Source organism: Arvicola amphibius, chromosome 12, assembly GCF_903992535.2.
Source record: "Arvicola amphibius chromosome 12, mArvAmp1.2, whole genome shotgun sequence".
NCBI classification, from domain to species: Eukaryota; Metazoa; Chordata; class Mammalia; order Rodentia; family Cricetidae; genus Arvicola; species Arvicola amphibius.
The window spans coordinates 23,895,620-23,912,920 of NC_052058.2; the positions used below are offsets into that span (position 1 = coordinate 23,895,620).

General features: G+C 43.3%; 1 protein-coding gene across 3 annotated transcripts in view; it reads left to right on the forward strand.

Annotated features, from left to right (window-relative positions):
- Ddr2 (discoidin domain receptor tyrosine kinase 2) overlaps positions 1–17,301 on the forward strand; it is a 125,443-nt gene that overhangs the window by 63,676 nt on the left and 44,466 nt on the right. For all 3 annotated transcript variants that reach the window (XM_038350053.1, XM_038350055.1, XM_038350052.1), the window contains exon 3: positions 13,306–13,414. In XM_038350053.1, coding sequence (XP_038205981.1) covers positions 13,333–13,414 — 82 coding nt within the window. In that variant the 5' untranslated portion in view covers positions 13,306–13,332. The remainder of the gene's footprint in view (positions 1–13,305; positions 13,415–17,301) is intronic.

The following is a 17,301-nucleotide window of genomic DNA, read 5'->3' on the forward strand; positions in this document are numbered from 1 at the left end:
CACAAAGAGAGAGAGAGATTCAAATAATTATTCACATTCATGCGCGCTGTTCTAAAGCCCCCACCCCTCTGTTATGTTTTTGTTTTGTTTTTGAAATAGGATCTCCCTGGGTAGCTTTGATTGTCCTAGAACTCATTCTAGACCAGAGATCCACCTGTTTCTGCCTCCTGATTCCTGGGATTAAAGGCATGCACCACCACCGCCTGGCTTTCTAAAGCCCTTCTTGTGCGTTGGTATTGTCCTTACAACATTCCCGAGAGACAAGTACCGTTATTACCCTCCTTTTCACAGATGAGGACAAAGGTGCCAAGGGTCAGGTGAGACCCTTTAGGTGGTAAGAGGTAGAGATAACTTCCTGCAGAAGCCTGGAGAATTTGGCTTCAGACACAGTGATGGAGAAGGAGCAGCTTGGAGCGGGAAGGGCAACACTGAGTGTGCTGCCCAGAGGTCAAAGAAAGTAATGAAAACTAGATCAGATGCTACTTGGGGACTCACCACTAAGACTTCAAGAGAAAGGCAGTTTGTCACCAAACTCGAGTCCTTAGGTACCACTCTTTCCCACTTGACTCGTTTACCCTGTGACCTAAGTCATTATTCTAAGTTTTAAGACCACCAACGAATTGGTGAGGTTAAAATCTAGGCAATATTAAGAAATGGACACTTCATTTTGGGGCAGGCAAACCTGACTGGAGTGACTTGTTGCAGTTATTCTTTGCTTGACACTATGTCACCTCAAAACTTAGCAAGACAAAGCAGCAATAATCACTCCTCAGGTGGCTCTGCTTAGGTGACTGGCCTCAGCTAAGCTGCTCTTGCTCAGGGCCTACCTTAAAGTTGCGGGAAGTTGCTGTGGTGGGACCTGCCTAGGAGGGTTCCTCTCTCCCAAGTGTGAGAGTGGACACTGTTGTCACAGCATGGTGGCTGGGCTTCCAGGGTAGTAGACCTAGAGAAGAAGCCAGACGGCTTTTAGCATATAGTTTCACAAGTATCATTTTTCTACCCCTTCATTTTGTTAGCTGTGACTCAGTTAAGCTTCTATTCAAGGGAGGACAATTAGGCAGGAGCACTCAATGAGAATGTAAAAACGGCCTGTGGAGATGCTTTAGAGCCACCAGAGACTTTCCTAGTGACTACTCTGGTTTTAAAACAAACAGACAGAACCTAAAGAGATTGTGTGCGGCTCTGCATTTTAGGAAGGAAGAAGAGGCAGCTGGGCCAGGAGGGGGAGATTAACAGAGAATGACAGCGGGACCAGATCACAAGATGTTTGACCCGGGCTCTGGTGCTCTGCAGAAAGGTCACATAACTGGAGAGCACTGGGAAAGACAAGGTCTCAGTCTTACTGCTTTCACTGTTGTGGTTCTGTGGTTTTGAGGACTAACAAGTTCCTCTGGCACCTTACAAGCCTTCCACGACCACCCTCCTGCTGATCCTCCTGTGTCCCAAGCTTTAGAGAGATAGCCCCCTGCTCGTGAGCGTGTGCTTTGGAGGGCTGAGGAACTGGGGTAGGGGTGGGATGGGGGTAAGAAACAAGAGAGGCTGGGTAGGAAGGAGACTCACGTGTTGGATGATGTTCGGAAGTGAGGTGTGTGTGTGTGTGTGTGTGTGTGTGTGTGTGTGTGTGTGTGTGTGTGTGCGTGTTTATAGATCCAGGACCTGCTGGAGCTTAGCAAGGTCATGGCTAAGGTCTTGGCAAGCCAAAGGACTATTGCATTATATGCAGTGCTGACCACTGTTTTGTTTTGTGTTTAGAAAGATCTCTATTTTCGTTTTGTATTTGTGCTATCTGCCTCTTCTTCCTGGAAATCCTGTGACGACTTTTAGGTTTCACATCCCAGCAGAGTGTAATACCCAAATGAAACTCGGTGGATGACATTACACAAGGGTCTGTGACTGGCGATCACCCTCTACCCAGGAAGAGGGGCATCTTCTGCAGCTCTGAGTTTTCTCTTTACCATTCCTGGTCCTAGAAGGCGAATGAGGTCATGAAAGTTATCTGGGTCACTCTTTCCTTCAACTACTTTACAGATTCTAGTTGTCTCTATGCTACAGATGAAAACACAGAGTTAAAGGGGAAAAAAAACTCCTCTGACAAAGGCAGAAGTAGCATTCACTGTTCCATGCTAGCAGCATGGGTCACCCCAGGTGACCAGAGCCACCTCTCAAGTCCTTAGGCACGTGGTGGGCCAGTCTGGGATTTGGGCTTCATATGAAGAAGAACAAGGCTGGTAGACCCAGGGGGACGCTGGGAGTGAGAAAGATTTTGACACAGCCTCAGGAATCAAGATAAATATGAAGATGTTTGGCAACTTTTGTTGTTTGTGTGTATATGTGTCTGGGGACCTCTTACCCAAACCAAAGTCATTTCTGCATATTTGTCTGCTGAATATGAAATAACCCAAAGATGATGCTTCATATTTGTTAAATTTGAAATGGAAGTTACTCAGCAGAGAGGAAAAACAAGTCTTGAATGCCCTCCAATGTCCTCTGAGTTGAATATTTGAGTGTGAGATTTTTCCTCACCAAAGCCTAATCTCCCACACATGTACACACAGGTGTCATGCGGTTATATCTGTACATACATGCCCGTGCCCTATTACCTCATTTTCATCCACACCTCAGACTTTCCAGGGATGTGTGGGCAGAGCTGATTTTCTAGGAGGCAGCACTTCCTCTGTGGTACCCAACCCAGGCTTCATCAAGTGTCTTAAACAAAATCTATAGACACTGATTCTTCACCAAAGCCAGCATTATTTCAGGTTGTCTGGGACGATGGACAGTCTGGGAAGAAGGGCCACCTGTTAAACCAGGCATACTCTGTTTGGAATATAAGCCACATACCTGAACTGTTGGTTATATGCTGGATTTTAGCGCTTTGAATCATATTTTTTAACTCACTGAATGGATTTGCTGTTTAAGGGTGCCTGGACATGAGTCCTTTAGCAGTGCTGGCTGCTCGTTCAATGATTTACAACTTTGATAAGTAGATGGAATACTTTAAAAGTACCAAATGTTATTTTAAATGTACTGTGTGGGATCTGTTCTTCAAAACCATACAGCAAAGTCCTTTTGAAAGAACTATTTTGTGATGGGGATAAGCATTTGATGACTTACATATTAAGTAAATGTTTCTTAAGGTAGGCTGGATATATCTCCAGTTCTGACTCAGAGGAAAAGATGGGTTTTGCTAATATTCACACATGAAGATACAAAGAACTCTACCATCTGTGAGTTTTGCTCTCTTCGAGGGTCTTGGGAAGTACAGAGCCATTTAAATACACTTTTCTTCTTAAAATTTATTTTATGGCTGAGTGTTCTATCTGTATTTACAACTTTATGCTAGAAGAGGGCATCAGATCCCTCTACAGATGGTTGTGAGCCACCATGTGGTTGCTGAGAATTGAACTCAGGACCTCTGGAAGATCAGCCAGTGCTCTGAACTACTGAGCCAACTCTTCAGCCTGAGCAGAGCTGTTTAAACCTCCATTATTTTTTTTATGCCAAAAGACCCCCAAGGGTTGCCTGATCTGCCTATTTTTCTCATTATGATCAGCTGGAAATAAGGGGTGATTTTTAATAATTAATGTTACTTATTATAGTTATGTTTATAAAGGAATTTCTGCTTATATTTATATGTATATCTCTCATCTAAAGCTGCTTATTTACCTCCATACCTGCCTTCTACATGTCGTGTATCTTAATTTATTATCCATCTTCTCTTTTATCATCTACTTATCTACCATCTATCATTTTTCTTCTATCTGCCTTTCATTTATATCCTATCCCCCATTTATCAATTTATTTCTTTATCACTAACTGTCATTTTCTATCATCTATCAGTCAACATTTATCATTTATTATCAATCATCTATCTACCGATTATCTATCTATAATCAATCTACTCATCCACGTGTTATCAATTATCTATTATTTTTCGAAGTCTCTATATATCTACCATCTGTCAATCAACATTTATCATATATCTATTGCTTCATCTGTCGTCTATTATCTTTATCTCCTATCAACCATCATTTATTGTCTATCAATCATGGATGTATCTATCTTCATCGTCATCACCTATCATATATCTATCTGTCATCTAGTCATCTACCACCCATCTATTTCATCTATTATTTGTCGCATGTATTTGGTTCTGTAGTGAAAAACAGACTTTGCAGTGGGGCTTGTGGTTTGGACTGCCAAAGCCTGTGGTTTCCACCATCACAGGGAGTCCAACCTTGCTGCCATCACAGAGCATATGAATAAGATGAGATGGTGACCTTAGTTTCCTGCTCACTCAGAAGCCTTATAACAGTTTCAGCACTGTCTTTCAAGGTTCTTTGTTCTCTCTCCTACCTGATCTCTACTGTGATGCTTCTTCCCAGGGAGATGCTCCGATTTACTTAGACAGTTGTAAGAGACAGGTGTGGTCTCTGGAGTGGATAACCCTTGAGTGTGGGAGCCTTGGGACTGTCTAAGAGTGAGCCATCTTGTGAGAGCCTTCTGTAGAACAGATTTGCCCTTCTCTATGAAGGGGCTGGCCTTGGCTATGGTTGAAAGAGGCTGTTGTAAGCTCTTCTGAGTTTAGACATAATTAGTAAGAATTTGGACTTACCATACTCTTGGTTCCCCCCCCCCAAAGAGTTGCTCATTTCTGGGTGTGGCTGCCACACTCCTAGCTGACCTCCCATTTGCCCCCCCCCGACTTCCTCCATCCAGAGGTAGAGAGCCAATAATCTTCCATAAGATCCTATAGAGTTGGCTGGGCAGTGGTGGCTCACACCTTTAATCCAAGCACTTGAGAGGCAGAGGCAGGTGGATCTCTGTGAGTTCGAGGCCAGCCTGGTCTACAAGAGCTAGTTCCAGGACAAGCTCCAAAGCAACACAGAGAAACCCTGTCTTGAAAAACCAAAAGAAAAAATGAGAAAAGAAAAAAAAGATCCTGCAGAGTTTATGGGAAGTCCTGAACTGTGGCTTCCTCTATGTTCTATTAGGGGTAGTCATTGAACATGAGGAAGGGAAGAGGAGTCTGAATGTGAACAGAGGGAAAATGGGATTCGTTACTACACATTCTCTTTGAGCCACACGTTCACTGACATTCCTTGGAAAGTGTTGGGTTCTGGGCTGAGAAATGCTGACCTTGGCATCAGAGTAAGTGGAATCAATGTTAATTGTCTTTCCTTCTAACTTAATGGCCCAGGGCAGTTGAAATCAACTTCCTTTTGAAGTGGGAAGGCAGGATCCCTGATCTTAGATGACTCAAAGTCTAACTTGGTAGACAAGACAAATGGGTAAAACGTGAATGAGACTCGGCGTGGTGGATGGGAAACAGTGGCCAGAGCAAGGGAAAGTATCCAGGCTGTGGGCGGAGCAACTGTGCTTTCTTGCTTTGTAGCAGGAAGATGGGAATTCCCCTTCATGTGACTGTGAGGATTGTCCTGTGGTACATTTGGAAGGGACTCAGCATTCTAATCTAGAAAGACACAAGGTGAGCCTCAGCCATTTTCTCCTCCCACATGCCAGATGCACAGATCAGTACTATCTCTGAGTAATCCAAGTGACTCTTGGTGGCACAGGCCATGCTACCCCAAGACCCCCCATTCTAGAATATACAGGACTGCCTGGAGAGCATCTTGGTTTTCTGACAGCCTGATGCCAGGAACAATGTTTTCATATTTTTGTTAGAAAAGTTATTATAAGTGACATTTACTAAGAACACATTCTCCTTTTAAAAATCAAACAATGGGCTGGGAAGATGGCTCAGAGGATAAGATGCTTATCATAGGAGTGTAAGGATTGATGTTTGGATCTCCAGAACCCACCTAAAAGCCAGGTGGATGTGGCAGCCTGCCTAAAATCTCAGTGTACACAGGAAATTCCCGGAGCAAGCTGACTAGTCAGACTAGCTGTATCAGTGAGCTTCTGCTCAGTGAGAGAGTTTGTTTCGGTAAATAAAGCAAAGAATGATCCAGGAAGACAGCTGATATCTACCTCTGTTCTTTGCACACACTTGTATGCACATTCACATGTGCATTTTCTTATACATACAAACATACATATGTGCATATACACACATATACCACATAGAACTTTGCCTATCATGGAGGAAACCTCAGTTCAAAGGAAGGGATTATTTTGGACATCAAGAGGAGGGCTGCATTCCAGGCACTAGGATAGGTTTGGTCAGCAAGAGGCATTACGGCAATAACAAAATGACAAGTATATGAGACACTTGTCCTGAGCTGCCTTCTTTACAACTTCGAAACCTGGACGATGAAGCGCTCCTCAGAACGGCATGTTCAAGATGGCGCATCTCAGGAGGATTCTAGGCATCACATGAAGAGATAGGCTGCACAATGATGACATTAAGAAACATCTCTATCTGTAGAAGGAAGGAAACTACAGTATGTGGCAATGGCGTTTGAGATACTTCGGCCATGTTATGAGAATGAGTGACAGCAGATACCCGAAGATAGCACTGCTTGGAGGAGGGCATGGGATAAGGCAAAGAGGAAGACTCCCCCAAAATGCTGGATAGACAACGTAAAGGAAGACTGGGGAACCTTGATAATGACAATAACACAAGCATCTAGGACGGCCCAGGATAGGAACAACTGGAGAACCATCATAAACGGGCTGTTCCTGCATGCTCAAGCATTGCCGGGGCATACATGATGAATGAGGATGATGATGGCATACACCACATACACATAGATATGAAACAATGGAATTGTTCTGAATAAGTCAGTCTCCATAGGGCAGTCATTCACAGGTCCTCTTGCTGAAATCTGCACCCCATCTCCCTTCTCCAGCTCGGAGGGAATCACTGTTACCAGCTCAGTGATTCGCCTTTCAGACTTTCTACAAATACATACATGTGTGTGTCCATAAAAATATAAAGTGTGCTGCACAGAGACTTTGCTGCCTTCTTGGTCACCTAGAAACATGTCATGCATGCTAAGCCATGTGACCACATATGGCTGTAATTCATTCTTTTTATTTGAAAGATTTAATTATTTTGTATGTATGAGTTTTTCTTTTTACCTGCATGTATGTATATGTACCCCAATATGTGTGGTGCCCACAGAAGCCGGAAGAGGCTACTGGATCCCCCTTGGACTGGAGCTACAGTGGGTTGCGAGTGGCTCTGTGGCTGCCAGGAGGTAAACCTGAGCCCTCTGTAAGAGCAGTCAGCGCTGTCACCTGCCGAGTCATCTCTCCAACCTCTGGAATTCGTTCCTCACCACCCTAAAGTATTGATAGGAGCAGTATACTTTATAGCATCCCTCTGTTGATAGACCGCCTCCCAAGTTTCTGTCGCCTAGAAGACCCTGCAAAGCACATTTGTACACACACGCTGTATTTCCATGCACCCCTTTCTCTAGGATGTGCGATGCATTTCTAGCTAACTTATCTCCTAATTCCCGACCACGGCTCAGGGTGGAGCGCTGCATTTCGCCACCCCATCGTCAGATCTCCATCCTCACACTGGACAAGCCTGTGGGACTGGGTCAGCGACTGCTTTCTGAGGCAGTCTCCCGTTCCCTTTGTTCTTTATTTACTTGACCCATATTTCTAGTGCAACAGAAGTTGTTTGCTTTCATAGTTTCAAATATTTACCTTTGTTCGCTGCTTATCTGTTAGGTTTATAATTTCTGGGTTTTTTTGTAATCCCTAGGATGGTTTGAATTTTTATGGAAAATGTTTTTATCGTCTGTGTATTTTCCTTTCCATGCTGTTTCCTGCAAGTCTTTAGTTTATGGCAAATTCGTGTACTTTCTTGAGATTCTTTTTTTTTTCTCCTTTTTTTTTTTTCAAGACAGGGTTTCTCTGTGTAGCCCTGGCTGTCCTGGATCTCGTTCTGTAGACCAAGCTGGCCTCAAACTCATGGGGTGCTATCTGCCTCTGCCTCCCAAGTGCTGGGATTATTGTTCTGTCTTTAAACTTTGGGTTCTTTATTTTTGTGTGAGGTGTGGATATGCTTTGGTTTTTGCTTTTGTAAAGGCTGTTGAGTCACTAGAAACTTAATGCTTTTCTATGTCCCCTTTTCTCAGATGTTTATTTGTCAAATGCTTATTTATTTGTGCTTGGATCCTGGCTGCCCAGTCTCTTTATGCTCTGTGTGTCTGTCTCTGAGCCACTTGCATGCTTAGAAGAGTTTACTGCACACCTCCCTAGAACAGCTCACCCCTGGCTGTGTTACTCAAGCTTGTTTTCTTTACTGTACAGCGATCCTCTTCACACCTCACAGTGTCCTGTTTATTACAAGATTGAAAGGGGAAGAAATGATTCAGAGCATTTGGCCTGTCGGTTGCCACCCGTACATCTTTTCATGCATTTATTACTTATTTATTTCCACACTCTATGCCCTGTGATGACGGTGAACTTGTCTGACTCATTTAACAAATGCATGTGTGAACAAATGCATGCATGAAGGCCAGAGGTTGGATACCTTCCTTGATCACACTTCCCCATGTTGTTTTGAGTGAGGGTCTCTCACAGAGCCTGGAGCTCACTGATTTGGCTTCTGATCCTCTTGTCTTTTCCTCCCCAGTGCTGGGATTTACAGCTGTGCCAGTGTCTTTCAGGGACGTGGATTCTGGGAGGTCAAACTCAGGTCCTCATGCTTCTGTGGAGTACATCACGGCCTGAGCCATCTCCCCTGCCCTTCTCTGACATTTAAGGCATCTGTGTCCCATGTGAAGGGACATTTGCAAGATAATCGATGAATAAACGAATGGAAGGCAAGACTCTGACCAATGGAGTTTGCATTTTCAATTTTATTTCATATTTTCAGACCTGAATCAATTGTCAAAGCAGTTCATGTTTATTGTCACAGAAGCTCAGAGAGAAGACCTCTCCCAACTGCTCATATTCCCACACACGCTTTGAGCTCCTTGTCTCCACCACATGGCTCCATACTGAATCCTTAAGACAATTCATTCAGAAGGTTTTGTCTGCTCATAGGAATCCTTGAAGAAAGTTTCTTTTAGGGCAAAAAAAAAAAAAAAAAACATTCAGATTAGCCCGATGTAATCGCTGAGTATTTGGTTCAGCAATGGTGTATATCAGGCCCCTCTGTTGAGTGTTTTCAACACAGTGACATTGAGAGTAAGCATGGAGCTTCCAGAAAGGACACTGGATAGTCACAGCAACCGTACACAGCTGAGATCGTGATCATTGCTCTATAGAAAAACTATGTTTTCAGTGCATTGATCAATCGAATCAGAACACTTTGATGTGAAAGTGACCATTGAATAGAGACTTGGGCAGGCAAAGAGGAAAGGGCTTGGCAGAGGCTCTTAGGCAAAAGAAAACAGAAGACCTGCATGACTCACTACGTCACACTACAGCTTCCTTTTTTCTTTTTTCTCTTAAATTTTATTGTGAGGGGCGCTGCAAGGGCAGAGGACAGATACGAAGGGACCAGGGATGGGAAATGAGTGGAACTGAGATGCATGATGTGAAAGACACAAAGGATACATAAAAAGAAAATTAAAAAATAAATAAAACTAAAAAAAAATATAGCAGAAATAAACGAGAAGCCCCATATTGTAACTGAACTGGGAAGGGAGGCCGAGGCCTAGACAAAAGGACAGAATAAAAAGAAAGACAAAAGGAACCATTACAATAGCACTGACACCGGGTGGACTCTGGAGTCATGGAACCCTAGGCCCATGTGCTTGTTTTGCTTTTCTGTGCTGTTACCTGGAGTTTAACCACTTTCTCCTTGGCTACATCATCAGTAAAACCACACCCCACTGAGTGGATATTAGTGTCCTTGGGGCATTAGACCCATCTGCTACAGCGATGGACATTTAGGTCTGTTATGACCCCTCTGAGTTCATTAGTTAGCTACTGTTCACCTCAATTTTTAAGAAAAGGGGGAAAAACCATCACTGGCTTTAGAGATTCACAGCCCGAAACCAAGCAACAGTACCAAAAGGGAGATTGGTATTTTTTGGTCACCTAGTAAGTCTGGTTTAGTTCAGTTAAAAACTACTTCTGGTGGGGGTGGGGGATGGGGGTGGTGACAGAGGCAGGCAGATCTCTGAGTTCAAGGCCAGCCTGGTCTACAGGATGAGTTCTAGGACAGCCAGGGCTACTCAGAGAAACCCTATCTCAAAAATAAATAATAAATAAACAAAGAAAAGAAAAACAGAGCAAAACCTCTCTAAATGCATAGTTTGTAGAAGCCTATTGTTAACAGATAACTTTTCTAATAACACAGAGGTAAACTAGGTGTGTGCACCGGGGAAGTGAAGGAGCTGTGAGGTGTAGGGGACAGTCTCTGTGCGGTGAGGTGTAAGGGACAGTCTCTCTACGGTGAGGTGGAGGAGACAGTCTCTCTGCGGTGAGGTGGAGGAGACAGTCTCTGTGCGGTGAGGTGTAGGGGACAGTCTCTGTGTGGTGAGGTGTAGGGGACAGTCTCTGTGTGGTGAGGTGTAGGGGACAGTCTCTGTGTGGTGAGGTGTAGGGGACAGTCTCTGTGTGGTGAGGTGTAGGGGACAGTCTCTGTGTGGTGAGGTGTAGGGGACAGTCTCTGTGGGGTGAGGTGTAGGGGACAGTCTCTCTACGGTGAGGTGGAGGAGGCAGTCTCTGTAGCGCTGGGAAGGGCCGTGGAGTGAAGAAATGTGTGGTCAGAAACCCCTGAGTACGATGCCACAACGACAGAGAGAGTATGCCATGGAATCTTCAGCCAAAGCCTGCAGGAGTGGACACACCTGGGCTTAGCACTTCCTGGATGGTGGCCCACAGGAACACAGATCTCCATGGACGGACACGCCTAGAGCACAGTCGTGAGCAACACTTACATGTTTTTTCCTTCTGGGAGTATTTTCTGGAGACTTGATGAAAGTACGTTTTCCAGCTACTGGAGGAGACGGGTGTTTATTATGCCCAAGTCCGTGAAATGCAAAATGCACATCATCTTTGGATCTCTCTGGCCCTACCACATTCTGCAGAGTCGCATTTATCTCTTCCATTTGACTTGCTGTTACCCTATTTTCTTTAAAGAAGACCATTTGAATATCTGACTTAAAGAATTTTTAGGGCTGACGAGATGGCTCCGTGGGTGTAGGGGGTTGTCAGCAAACCTGATGATCTGACTTTGATCCTTGGGAGTCACGTGGAATGGATTCGCACAAGCTGTCATACTACCACGTGCACGCATGTAAACACGCACACATTTTTAACCAATAGTTAATAGGTAAATGTAGGCATTTTGAAAAGATGTTCTTACGGGGCTGATGTGATGGCTCAGGGAGTGAAAGCACTTGCTGCCAAGCCCGATGACGTGGGTTCGAATCCCAGAACACATGGGGTAGAAAGGAGGGAACTGACTTCTACAGGCTGTCTTCTCATGATGCGTGCATGTGTGCATGTACACACATACACAAACACACACGCACACATGCAAAAAAGTAAATAAAAAGTTTTTCAAGTGGCTCTACATATTACTGTGTAGAAATCATCGCGGAGAGTTTCTTTTACTTAGAAAGCACCACCTGCCCAGCTGCGTCAGCCCCTCCCTTACTGCCCATCCAAACCTTGTCTGTCTCTCAGGAACCCAGAATGTCTTCTGGAATTCTTCCCCACTCAGTCCAACCCACAGGGATTCTTCTCCTTGTCGTTTATCAGTGTTATCTGGGTGATAGAGCAGTTGTGTATTTATGGAATCATTGTGAAGACATTACATAGGATCTCTGTGTGCCTGACACGAATTAGTATTTTACGTTAGCACTGTCTGTCAAATAAGCAAAACAACGTTGATTCATTGCTAAAGTTCACAGCTTCCTCTGACTTCCTCTGTTTCCTGCCTGCCCCCGTGTCCTTTTTCAAATCCAGGATGCATACAGTGTGCCACTCATTACATTTTCATTAGTATCTGTACCGCCTTCCCTCCCATTAGTGGGGACTGCTTCTCGGTCTTTCTTGTTTTGGATGACTGACAGCACAGAGGATAAGTTGGGAATCTTGGAGAAAGTCCTTCACTTAGTATTTGCCTAAACAAAGGCCATGGTTTGTGGGTCGGGACCACTGACCTCAAATGCCTTGCCATGACATTCTACCAAGGACACGCACCCGTCACAATGACTTTTCAGTGCTGATGTTATGTAACCATAATTACCTATGGTTTGGCAGATCCCCCCTACCCCCAACAAAAAGATGCTCTCCGGCCGCTCCCCCGGCCCCTGCTGCATCCTTTGGAAGAAAGTTGCTATGTGCGACTTATGTGTAAGGACCAGATTAGCTACATAATTATTTGGAATTCTTTTTCATGGAAAATGGGCTGCTCTCCCCCGTTTGTTTATTCAGTCCTTTGTTTACATCAGCATGGACTTGTGGATATTTACTTTATACACTGAGTTATAATCTAATACTTCTTTATTTATTTTATTGTTCAAATTGTTCCAGTGTTGGTTACAGGGAGATCTTTTGGCTGATGCCTATATACTTTTGACATACTTCATTTTGTGTGTGTGTGTGTGTGTGTGTGTGTGTGTGTGTGTATACAACATAAATCCCAGGCTTATCTTACGGATTTTCTGACCCGGTCTCAGAATCAACCATTTTCTCTAAGACACTCTGATTCCTTTTATTGGAGGTGGGATTAGAAACCAAGATCCGGACAGTTGGTTTGCATTGTCAATGAATGGTCACTGCCAGGATGTTCTGCCCTTGGGCCCTCTTAGCTGTCGGAGTGAGGGGGTCAATGGATGTGTATTATGTTCACTCGTATACATACATATAAAAATTCCCTATTCATCTATGCCTCTATTGAATTAAATCTGGGTATGTACTGATATGTTCATGTCTCAAGCATCGTCACATAGATCTCTTCGAGGAAACTTAAAAAAAAGTAAACTACAAAGTTCTGCAGATCACTTCAAATCTAGTGGAACAAGATAAATGTTGAACTTATACAGCTTTAAAAACAGGTTATAGTTATTAATTTTTTTGTTTTAATGTTGGAACTAATGTTGATAATATGAAAATATTAGATGACATCATAAATATAAATTTTATTTTGTTGTTATTGTTTGGTATTTGCCTCAGTAATATATTGCTACCTGTGTATAGTTTTGTGGATTTTAATTCCAGGAGTGAGTGCGTAGTCTAATAGAACTGGAAAATTCTTGCATTAGATAATCCCTGGGTCTACTGAAGTATTAAATATAGAAATAAACATTGCAAGAATTCCAAATTATCTAGGAAGATTGTGTTCACGTGTGTTGGTGAGATCTTCATTACTCATCTCTTTTCCTTCTCTTTCTGTTTCCTTGCATTATTGGTGGGCTGCAGACTCCAGATCCGGCTCCATCTTCCGACATGATCCCGATTCCCAGAATGCCCCTGGTGCTGCTCCTGCTCCTGCCCATCCTGGGTTCTGCAAAAGCTCAGGTTAATCCAGGTAACACAGCCACTACTCAGCTGGAAGCTGAATACCAGGCGCCTGCCCACACCTGTCAGTGGTCATCTCAGAAAGAGATCTGCCAAGGGAGCGCACAGCGTCAGTTTTCACCTGCGTGGTGAAACGCGGCCAAGTCCGAAACACAAACTCGTATCCGTTCCCTCTCCATATAGAACGTGCTGGGTATTCTACAGGAGGTGTTATGTAGATCAGAGCAGTTTCAATGCCTTTTTTTTTTAATGGGAGAAGAAATGGCTGCTGCTGTGCTTTTTGGGAGAAATGGGAGAGAACTTTTAGATGCGCAGGGAGCTTCTTTGGATGGGCTTATCAACCAGACGCAAGGCCTGGGTTTTACTTGACCACCCTACTATACTTTTGGAACACTAAGTCTGTGGGATGCCAGGTTCCCAGGATCCCACGAAGTCTCCCTTTCTCACAGGATGTGAGATGAATCTTTTAAGTCAGTTTATGTGTGTGTGTGGTGTTCTAATTGATTTATTTATCTTTTAGCTTTAACCTAAAGTATATAATTGTGCCATTTGTCTGTTGCACAATAATGTTGCTCAACATCTTCAATAGCTCAGTGACTAAAATGGGTGTTTATTTTGCTCACAAGCTTATAACTTGATGGTTTCTGCTGTGCTTGGTCAGATTGTACTTTGAGCTGTTTTAGTGCATTTACCTATTCTGGAGGCAGTTGGCTATTGACTCATCTAGGAATACCTTGGCCGTGAGGAAGGGCAGTTTGGCTGTGGCTCTGCAGATTCTTCTAGAAGATTAGCCTGGTTATGTTTTCATAGAAGTTGCTCAAGAGCATGAGTGGAAGCAGGCATGTACAAATAATCTTTCAACCCATTGCTCAGGTTGTTTGTTAAGAACATATTGGCGGGGATGAGGGCTGTAGCTTGGTGGTGCTTGTCTGCTAAGCCCCTGTTTCAACTCTCAGTACTTTGGGGGTGAACCTCATTGGTCAAAACAAGCCATATAGCTATGCCCAGAGTTTATAAGAACAAAAAAATGTACATGGTAAAGAGAAAGGTAAAGATTTTAAGTCCATATTTTCATTCTTTGACAAATATAAACAAATAGAAATACACATATCTTATGTGTTCAATTTGATAGATTTTTTTTTTTTACAAACCCAACATATTCATTCAGACACGTCTAACCTGAAGCAGAGGGTAGTTGTGAATGTGGGCTAATACAAAAGTGTACACTTACATAAAACATGAGATTTTTTATGTGATCTTTTTGATTGTGCCACTCTTGAATGTGAACATTGTATGGCAATATCAAAAGGTTAGCAGCGAGCTACACTTTAATATATAAGAAGCAGAGGCATCATGGAGTTCTTTTTTCTACCCTACCTCGGTGACATCCACTATGTTGCTTTCTAGCAAGAAAGACTCGTTGCCTGTTTATACTTTATATAAACGGAGACATGCGATACATGGATACTACACCCAGCTTCTTTAAACGAACACTTTCTTTATTACGTTTGTTCCATGGCTACATGCAGTGGTTGATGGCCCGTCCTTGCTCTTGTATGTTATTACTTTTGTGCTCTTCATTTACACGGCCTACTATAGATGGGAACTTGGATAGTTTAAAGTTTGGGCTTGTTGTGAAAAAAAAAATCTTCCATATTCTTGCATAGAGTTTGTGGGAAGGATATATACTCAATTTTCTTGAGTTTATGTTCAGAAGTGGAATTCCTGGGCCACTTGTAACATGTTATTTAATGTTCTTCATAATGCCATAGAGTCTTCCAAAGGGATTTTTACCCACTTAGCCTCCCACAATAGTATGTAGAGCTCAATTTTTCAGCTAGCTATAATTACATTCTCAAGGGTGCATTCATTTTGTCTTTTGACTAGTATAATGGTACACTTGAGAGAGTACCTCCCCAACCAATGCCATGTTCACAGACTATTCTTTATTCCCTTAATAGGAAACATGGTCAAAACTCCTTTTAAAAAAAATCTAAGAATTGTTGGTCAAGAGAATTCAATGCTTGTTTCCATTATTGTGGGGGTCCTCAGATCTCAATGTGGACACCATTTTTTTTTTTGGTTTTTCGAGACAGGGTTTCCCTGTAGTTTCTAGAGCCTGTCCTGGAACTAGCTCTTGTAGACCAGGCTGGCCTCGAACTCAGAGATCCGCCTGCCTCTGCCTCCCGAGTGCTGGGATTAAAGGCGTGCGCCATCACCGCCCGGCTGTGGACACCTTTTTTATTTTTATGCTTTGTAACCTTCTACCCTGTAAAGTTAGATTATCTCCCACGATGGTCTTTCTGCTCTGAGCTCCAAGGAAGAGGACGAAGAGTGCACACGAGGCTGAGGTGCTGGGTGTCATCACGGAGGCTGGTATACCAGAGGGGCACTAAGCAATCAAACCAGGAAAACCAGCTTCCGGTGTTAGACTACAAGCTGCAGTCCTTGAATAGGAGGCAGGCTGCGTGAAGGCAATCTTACTCCCTGTTCTGTTGTTAGGTATTTCTGTTGGCCCTTTCCACCAGCACAAAAACTAGGTATCTCAATTTTAAAAGGTTTTCCTAGGAGCATGGTACATACCAAAGGAACAGCCCTTCTTTCTGCCTCCACTTCTACTTCACCAAGTTAAACTGGAAACAGAGATGTGAAAGCAGACAAGAAATTTCCATTTCTCCTCAGTGTTAAACGCTATATGGCCAACTATTAACAGAAATAGGTTTAAGACCATGTTAGAAGGTGTCTGAAATCCTATCCTGTCAGTCACAGGCCAAAAATTCATTTAATGATTGTTAAAAAAATGAACCTGAACTCAGCAACTCAAATAACAATTTGAAAAGTTAAACATTCTAACTAATACTAGCCAAAGATACACTAATTTGATACATATACACAGAGGAGTGATGGGAAAACGTTAAGGCTCCCTCCATAATTAAAGCATTATGTTTCTATAAGGGCAGAAATCTTTGCAGTGCAGTAAAGACATTGAAGCCCACAATATACGATAGTCTGGAATCTGTGATTTAGGCAGAGTGTGTGGGCACTGGGGTCCTGACAGTGGGCTCAGTGGGAAGCGCATGTGTTGGGGGCTAAGCAGCAAGGTTCCAGAGATAATGCACGGTGTAACAGGGGTGAATCCTGCCAGAAACACACAGGTGTCGTGCATTTGATTTTGCATTGATCTTTGCCATTGCGCTTTCAAAACCCCTTTATTGCTGCCAATACTTTGACAATTCCTGTGTTCAGTTACATCTCCTCCTCCAATCTGAGGTTGTGACCCACTGGCTCAGGCACTGGGCTCTAAAGCAGCTGAGCTCTGGCAAAGGACTTGGTAAGTTGAGCGGCGCCACTGGCGTTTCCAGAGACGGCAGTGTTCAAAACAGCCAGAGGGGCTGCAGGGTAGGGCTGTGGAAGTCTCCATGAGAAATACTGAGATGTAGTATGTTCCTGCAGGATGGGCGGGGTGTGCTAGCAACCATTCAGTTCCAGCTGTGCATGAGGATCTCAACTGTAACAATTGCCAAGCTGAGGGAGGAAGTACTGGAAGGAGCGAGGGCAGCATCTTACAGCAGAATCATAATTCAGAAGCTGGCTCATGGCAATCCACACCTAGTAAACAACTATACTAACAAATTTGCAAAAATCATTTTTACAAGTCAGCAATTTGAGTGGGATTGGAACGTTCTGATGAATGATTTAAAGTTCATTTAGAAAAATTCTTAGCTTTATTATTCATTCATTCATTATTTACTTATTTGTTTGCTTATAGCTGTAAGTTAATTAAATTTGAGGCTCAACTTGAAGGCAAAGACTAGCATACGACTAAAAGGAGGACACAGAGCTCAGACCTGGGACTTTGGTCTCTTCATTGTGCTACATGAAAAAGTCCTGAGGTAG